The sequence below is a fragment of the Salvelinus sp. IW2-2015 genome, unplaced genomic scaffold (assembly GCF_002910315.2).
Source record: "Salvelinus sp. IW2-2015 unplaced genomic scaffold, ASM291031v2 Un_scaffold2062, whole genome shotgun sequence".
NCBI classification, from domain to species: Eukaryota; Metazoa; Chordata; class Actinopteri; order Salmoniformes; family Salmonidae; genus Salvelinus; species Salvelinus sp. IW2-2015.
The window spans coordinates 67,335-76,186 of record NW_019943405.1 but is presented as its reverse complement, the minus strand read 5'-3'; the positions used below and the strand labels follow the sequence as shown (position 1 = coordinate 76,186).

The following is an 8,852-nucleotide window of genomic DNA, read 5'->3' as shown; positions in this document are numbered from 1 at the left end:
GAGCAGGGCTAGAATCTCTACAGTGAAATAAGCCAATAAACACTAACCAGAACAGCAATGGACAAGGCATATTTACATTAAGGAGAGGCATGCTAATCGAGTGATCAATAAGGGTCCAGTGAGTAGAGGTTGGTTGGGGTCGTGGCGATCCAGACAGCTGGCCGGGTATATGGCTATCGGTAGCAGCATAGGATGGAGGTCTGTTTTACTGAGCAGTGGCTTCCATCTGGCCACTCTACCATAAAGGACTGATAGGTGGAGTGCTGCAGAGGTGAATGTCCTTCTGGAAGGTTCTCCTATCTCTACAGAGGAACTCTGGAGCTCTGTCAGAGTGACCATCAGGTTCTTGGTCATCTCCCTGACCAAGGCCCTTCTCCCTCGATTGTTCAATTTGGGCGGGCAGCCAGCTCTAGGAAGAGTCTTGACGATTCTAAACTTCTTCCATTTAAGAATGATGGAGGCCACTGTGTTCTTGCGGACCTTCAATGCTGGAGACATCTTTTGGTACCCTTCCCCAGATCTGTGCCTTGACACAATCCTGTCTCTGAGCTCTATGGACAATTCCTTCGACCTCATGGCTTGGTTTTTGCTCTGACATGCACTGTCAACTGTGGTACCATATATAGACAGGTGTGTGCCTTCCCAAATCATGCTGAATCAATTGGATTTACCACAGGTGGACTGCAATCAAGTTGAGATATTTCTACAAGAATGATCAATGGAAACAAGATGCACCTGAACTCAATTTCAAGTCTCATAGCAAAGGGTCTGAATACTTATGTAAATAAGGTATTTCTGTTTTTATTTTTAATACATTTGCTACCGTGCGGTAGCAGAGAGAACAGTCTATGACTAGGGTGGCTGGAGTCTTTGACAGTTTTTAGGGCCTTCCTATGACAATGCCTGGTATAGAGGTTCTGGATGGCAGGAAGCTTGGCCCCAGTGATGTACTGGGCCATACACACTACCCTCTGTAGTGCCTTGCGGTCTGAGGCCGAGCAGTTGCCATACCAGGCAATGATGCAACCAGTCAGGATGCTCTCGATGGTGCAGCTGTAGAACCTTTTGAGGATCTGAGGACCCATCCCAAATCTTTTCAGTCTCCTGAGGGGGAATAGGTTTTGTTGTGCCCTCTTCACGTCGTGCCCTCTTATCTGCATACCATGCTTCTACATCCACTCAACCTCTCAATGTCACATATATCTACGTCTAATCTATAGTATGCACAGGCAGACAGGCAAGTCTGCCTTATCAACACTCTGCCGTGTGTCTGTCTGTTTGAGATAGGGAGCGTGTGTGTGTTCACACGTTTGTGTGTAACTGTTATCTCCAATACTTCCAGTTATAACCAGTGTCTCATCTGGACGGTAGATCACTGGAGCTGGAGAGAGAGACTGGCAGCACAACAGGAGATAGAAGACACAGATTTATCAGGGAAATGTCTCAAGGAAGGCATCAAAGGTCTACATACATGTGTGCGATCGGGCACACACGCAAGGTCTCAATATCCCTGATAACCAGCCCATGCTATCTGTGCATCACCAGTGTGTTTGGAGAGAGAGAAGCCATCAGTCTGACAAATTAACCAGAGGGGAGGGAGAGAGAAAAGGACGGAACGAGAGATGTCATCTATTTTGTGAAGTGCACCAGTCCCTCCTGCAGCAAAGCAACCCCACAACATGATGCTGCCACCCCCATACTTCACGGTTGGGATGGTGTTCTTCGGCTTGCAAGCCTCCCCCTTTTTCCTCCAAACATAACGATGGTCATTATGGCCAAACAGTTCTATTTCTGTTTCATCAGACCAGAGGACATTTCTCAAAAAAGTATGATCTTTGTCCCCATGTGCAGTTGTAAACCGTAGTCTGGCTTTTTTATGACGGTTTTGGAGTAGTGGCTTCTTCCTTGCTGAGTGGCCTTTCAGGTTATGTCAATATAGGACTTGTTTTACTGTGGATAGAGATACTTTTGTACCTGTTTCCTCCAGCATCTTCACAAGGTCCTTTGCTGTTGTTCTGGGATTGATTTGCACTTTTTGCACCAAAGTAGTATCACAGGAGACAGAAAACTGCATCTCCGGCTGAGCAGTATGACGGACTGCAGTGTCCCATGTAGGTCCACATCCTTGCAGTTACTATTGTATTGTACAGGATGAACAGTGTACCTTCAGCGATTGAAATTGCTCCCAAGGATGAACCAGACTTGTGGAGGTCCTACAATTATATTTTCTGAGGGTCTTGGCTGATTTCCACATGACTTGTCAAGCAAACGAGCCACTGAGCTGAGGTATGAAGGTAGGCCTGAATACACCACAGGCACCACCTCCAGATTGACTCACATTATGTGTAGCATAGTGAACCTATCAAGGAAGCTTCAATAAAGCCCTTAGCTAATCTCTAGAATTTTTACAAGCTGCTTAAAGGCACAGTCAACTTAGTGTGTGTAAACTTCTGACCCACTGGAATTGTGATACAGTGAATTATAAGTGAAAAATCTGTCTTTAAAACAATTGTTGGAAAAATACTTGTGCATGCACAAATGTAAGATGCCCTAACGACTTGCCAAAACATAAGTTTGTTAACAAAGAAATTTTGAATGGTTGAAAAAGAGTTTTAATGACTCTAACCTAAGTGTATGTAAACTTCCGGACTTCAACTGTGTGTGTTTATCGCGCGTGTAGAGATAGCAACATGCCCAGTGGGTGTCATCCACAGGGTGTGCATCATACTGTGTGATTGATCTGGTAAACAACAACACCCTACCCTGTCTCCCCAACCATGAGTGCTGTCATTGTGTTCACTTTATCAGCACAAAACACACAACACCACCACACACACAACACAACACACACACACACACACACACACACACACACACACACACACACCACACACACACACACAACACACCACCCACCACACACCAGCAACACACACACACACACACACACACACACACACGGCTTAGCAGTGAAGTCAGACATTTAGCCAGTGGGGTGTAGGAACAGCGGTACGGCCTCAAGTCTTCCGATCATTGAGATGATAACACCCCTGACAAAGACTTACAGACAGACAGACACACACCACAAATCTCCCCTCTTTATCTTCTCATCCCTTTGTCACATCCCTCCTTTTTTCTGCTTCTGTCTTCTCCCGTCAGAGATCAAGAGTTTTTGGGGATCTAACATGGCCAGATGGCAGAACAGATCAGAAAGGAGAATAAAGAACGACAAGAACAAAAGGTATTCACATCGTGACATGAGCCAATACCCTTTTCTGACATGGTGATGATTTTGGAAGTCGGACAAAATCACCCTAGACACCGATCTAATGTCTGTTTTTCTGTTCCCTCCCCTATGGTTACAATTCGAATTTAGGGAGGGTAAGCTGATCCTAGATCTGTCCCCAAGAGCACCAGTTTTTATTTATTTAGAATTTTGTATTTAACCTTTATTTAACTAGGCAAGTCAGTTAAGAACAAATTCTTATTTACAATGACGGCCTACACCGGTCAAACCCGGACGACACTGGGCCAATTGTGAGCTGCCCTATGGGACTCCCAATCACGGCCGGTTGTGATACAGCCAGTGTTTAAGCTCTATTGACTACACAGACTGTATTACACAACAAATGAGCCAGAGGGAGCAATGATATGAAAATAAATAAAGTTTCAAGAATGAATCATGGAATCTAATACTCTAGCTTGTTATTAGGCTGGTGCATATTGTGCTCTTTAATTGTGTATTTCACTCTGAGAACACACAGCAGTAGCAGGGAATGCCTGCTAAATATAAATATGCAAATGTAAACATTTAAAATAGACAATGTGTGCATGTTGGGGTCGGGGGGGGGGTCAATGTGTGTTTGTGAGAGAGGTAGATATTGAAATCTGCTGCAGCAACCGTAAACTCCTGTGTGTGTGATACTAGCATCACACTGCACTGGCAAAACGAGGAGAGAGAAAGAGAGATACAGAGAGAGTGAAAGAGAGATACAAAGAGAGAGAGAGAAATACAGAGAGAGAGAGAGAGAGAAAGAGAGATACAAAGAGAGAGAGAGAGAAATACAGAGAGAGAGAGAGAGAGAGAGAGAGAAAGAGAGATACAAAGAGAGATGAGAGAGAAAGAAAAAGAGAGAGATGAGAGAGTTACAAAGAGAGGGAGAAAGCAAGAGAGAGGTTGTCATTGCGACATGATACATTGAATAAAAACATTACTGTTCTAGAATTGCATATTCTTCCAATGTGAAAGACCTATTACCTTCTGCTAAGATCACTTTAGAGGTCACAGCTATTTGTGGTTCCACATCCCTACACAGCTTCACTCAACCAAATACACCATTCACCTTGTGTGTGTGTGTGTGTGTGTGTGGGGCGCGGGGGAGGTTTACATTATGTGGCTCACCTGTGGGCGGATGACTCTGTCAATGCTCTTCAGGGCAGTGTCTGGGGAAGGGGGAGAGCAGTCTGGAGTAGGCCCCGTCGGTGAGGAGCTGTTCCTATGGTTACACAGCTCCGGCTCAGTCACCTTCACCTGGGGAGAGTGGCCTTGAAAGAGAGACAGAGAGAGAGAAAGGGGTGGAGAGAGGGAGGCAAGAGAAGGGGGGTCGATTTAATTAAGCCTGGATCAAATGAAGAGCAATCCAAACAGAGAGACAGAACAGCAGGTATCCATGGAGGGTCAAGGCTGCAATGCATTTCCACTGGAGTTCGTTCAGATGTGGACCTCAGATGTGGCAGCTGCCATGTGTGCTCAAATGGCCAACCTTACACTGAGCACACCTTTCTTTCTGTCTTAAATGTCTCACACACACACACACACACACACACACACACACACACACACACACACACACACACCTCTGAAGGAGTGAGAGAGGAAAGAGTGGCCTGACGAGGACTCAGATGTCAGAGTTGATTTCCCCAGTGTGTGATCAGTTAGGGAGAAAATAAGAAACTGAGAGGGAGGAGAGGAAAGAGAGGGAGGGGAAACGAGTGCAGAGGGTGGACAGAATCTAATTTCTCACCCACATTAAAGGGAAAAACCATCCATTTCAATCACCAGCCAACAAGAGAGACGTACACACGCTCCCACATTTGAGTTAAAAACCTACAGGACTGTAGCTCTACAGGAACAGGGTTGGAGTTAAAACCTACAGGACTGTAGCTCTCAGGAACAGGGTTGGAGTTAAAACCTACAGGACTGTACTTACAGGAACAGGGTTGGAGTTAAAACCTACAGGACTGTAGCTCTACAGGAACAGGGTTGGAGTTAAAACCTACAGGACTGTAGCTCTACAGGAACAGGGTTGGAGTTAAAACCTACAGGACTTACTCTCCAGGACAGGGTTGGAGTTAAAACCTACAGGACTGTAGCTCTACAGGAACAGGGTTGGAGTTAAAACCTACAGGACTGTAACTCCAGGAACAGGGTTGGAGTTAAAACCTACAGGACTGTATCTCCAGGAAACAGGGTTGGAGTTTAAAACCTACAGGACTGTATCTACAGGAAAGGGTTGGAGTTAAAACCTACAGGACTGTAGCTCTCCAGGAACAGGGTTGGAGTTAAACCTACAGGACTGTAGCTCTCCAGGAACAGGGTTGGAGTTAAAACCTACAGGACTGTAGCTCTACAGGAACAGGGTTGGAGTTAAAACCTACAGGACTGTAGCTCTCCAGGAACAGGGTTGGAGTTAAAACCTACAGGACTGTAGTCTCCAGAGAACAGGGTTGGAGTTAAAACCTACAGGACTGTACTCTCCAGGAACAGGGTTGAGTTAAAACCTACAGGACTGTACTCTCCAGGAACAGGGTTGGAGTTAAAACCTACAGGACTGTACTCTCCAGGAACAGGTTTGAGTTAAAACCTACAGGACTGTATCTACAGGAACAGGGTTGGAGTTAAAACCTACAGGACTGTAGCTCTCCAGGAACAGGGTTGGAGTTAAAACCTACAGGACTGTACCTCTACAGGAACAGGGTTGGAGTTAAAACCTACAGGACTGTAGCTCTCCAGGAACAGGTTGGAGTTAAAACCTACAGGACTGTAGCTCTCAGGACAGGGTTGGAGTTAAAACCTACAGGACTGTACTCTACAGGAACAGGGTTGGAGTTAAAACCTACAGGACTGTACTCTCCAGGAACAGGGTTGGAGTTAAAACCTACAGGACTGTACTCTACAGGAAGGGTTGGAGTTAAAACCTACAGGACTGTACTCTCCAGGAACAGGGTTGGAGTTAAAACCTACAGGACTGTATCTCTCAGGAACAGGGTTGGAGTTAAAACCTACAGGACTGTAGTTCTACAGGAACAGGGTTGGAGTTAAAACCTACAGGACTGTAGCTCTACAGGAACAGGGTTGGAGTTAAAACCTACAGGATGTAGCTCTCCAGGAACAGGGTTGGAGTTAAAACCTACAGGACTGTACTCTACAGAAAAGGGTTGGAGTTAAAACCTACAGGACTGTCAGACAGCGTTGACTACAGGATACAGGAGGTTGAGTTAAAACCTACAGGACTGTACTCTCCAGGAACAGGTGTTGGAGTTAAAACCTACAGGACGTAGCTTACAGGAACAAGGGTTGGAGTTAAAACCTACAGGACTGTAGCTCTACAGGAACAGGGTTGGAGTTTAAAACCTACAGGACTGTAGCTCTCCAGGAACAGGTTGGAGTTAAAACTACAGGAGTACTCTCAGGAACAGGGTTGGAGTTAAAACCTACAGGACTGTAGCTCTACAGGAACAGGGTTGGAGTATAACTACAGGACTGTATTCTCCAGGAACAGGGTTTGGAGTTAAAACCTACAGGACTGTAGCTCTACAGGAACGGGTTGGAGTTAAAACCTACAGGACTGTAGCTCTCCAGGAACAGGGTTGGAGTTAAAACCTACAGGACTGTAGCTCTCCAGGAACAGGGTTGGAGTTAAAACCTACAGGGACTGTAGCTCTACAGGAACAGGGTTGGAGTTAAAACCTACAGGACTGTAGCTCTCCAGGAACAGGGTTGGAGTTAAAATCACAGGACTGTAGCTCTCCAGGAACAGGGTTGGAGTTAACTACAGGATGTAGCTTCCAGGAACAGGTTGGAGTTAAAACCTACAGGACTGTAGCTCTACAGGAACAGGTTGGAGTTAAAACCTACAGGACGGTACTCTCAGGAAAGGTTGAGTTAAAATACAGGACTGTAGCTCTACAGGAACAGGGTTTGGAGTGAAACCTTACAGGCCTGTATCCTCCAGGAACAGGTTGGAGTTAAAACCTACAGGACTGTAGCTCTCCAGGAACAGGGTTGGATTTAAACTAAGACTGTACTTCCAGTAACCAGTCAAAAGTTTGGACCTACTCATTAAGGGTTTTCTTTATTTTTACTATTTTTACATTTAGAATAATAGTGAAACATCAAACTATGAAATACACATATGGAATCATGTAGTAATCAAAAAGGTGTTTAACAATCAAAATATATTTTTAGATTTTAGATTCTTCAAAGTAGCACCCTTTGCCTTCATGACAGCTTTCACACATGATTCCATATGTGTTATTTCATAGTTTTGATGTCTTCACTATTATTTCTACAATGTAGAAAATAGTAAAAATAAAGAAAAACCCTGAATGAGAAACTTTTGACAGGTACTGTATAAAATTTTTAATATTTTCATTGGAAAGGCAGAAAGTGTTTTTTATCAAAGCAATCACTTTTGCATTGGAAAACACAGAATGCTAATAATTACTACCCGTACTTAATTAGGCACATTTTTTGTTTTGACCCCCGGGAGATAAATGTCCCCCTGGTCCTCTTGAGAAGGAATACCTCTGTTGATTCCCCATGTCTGTGTCAAGGTTAATTGACATATTTGAGCGTCTGTACGTTTGTGTAGCACGACAAGGACTGACGGATAGACTACACGTGCACGGACACACATACACACACACTTTGGGAGCGTGTGTACGTCTCTCTTGTTGGCTGGTGATTGAAATGGATGGTTTTTCCTTTTAATGTGGGTGAGAAATTAGATTCTGTCCACCCTCTGCACTCGTTTCCTCCCTCTCTTTCCTCTCCTCCCTCTCAGTTTCTTATTTTCTCCCTAATGATCACACACTGGGGAAATCAACTCTGACATCTGAGTCCTCGTCAGGCCACTCTTTCCTCTCTCACTCCTTCAGAGGTGTGTGTGTGTGTGTGTGTGTGTGTGTGTGTGTGTGTGTGTGTGTGTGTGTGTGTGTGTGTGTGTTGGAGACATTTAAGACAGAAAGAAAGGTGTGCTCAGTGTAAGGTTGGCCATTTGAGCACACATGGCAGCTGCCACATTGAGGTCCACATCTGAACGAACTCCAGTGGAAATGCATTGCAGCCTTGACCCTCCATGGATACCTGCTGTTCTGTCTCTCTGTTGGATTGCTCTTTTTGATCCAGGCTTAATTAAATCGCCCCCCTCTTCTCTGTGCTCCCCTCTCCACCCCTTTCTCTCTCTCTCTCTGTCTCTCTTTCAAGGCCACTCTCCCCAGGTGAAGGTGACTGAGCCGGAGCTGTGTAACCATAGGAAAGCTCCTCACCGACGGGGCCTACTCCAGACTGCTCTCCGCCTTCCCAGACACTGCCCTGAAGAGCATTGACAGAGTCATCCGCCCACAGGTGAGCCACATAATGTAAACTCCCCCGCGCCCCACACACACACACACACACACACACACACACACACACACAAACACGCACAGTGAATGGTGTATTTGGTTGAGTGAAGCTGTGTAGGGATGTGGAACCACAAATAGCTGTGACCTCTAAAGTGATCTTAGCAGAAGGTAATAGGTCTTTCACATTGGAAGAATATGCAATTCTAGAACAGTAATGTTTTTAT

General features: G+C 45.2%; 1 protein-coding gene across 1 annotated transcript in view; it reads right to left on the bottom strand.

Moving 5' to 3' along the window:
• The window catches only part of LOC112072851 (ankyrin repeat and sterile alpha motif domain-containing protein 1B-like), a gene marked incomplete at its 3' end in the record, with an annotated part of 120,498 nt that overhangs the window by 61,239 nt on the left and 50,407 nt on the right, over window positions 1–8,852 (bottom strand). The window contains exon 3 of the mRNA XM_024140252.1: window positions 4,403–4,545. Within this exon, the coding sequence (XP_023996020.1) occupies window positions 4,403–4,545 (143 nt within the window). The remainder of the gene's footprint in view (window positions 1–4,402; window positions 4,546–8,852) is intronic.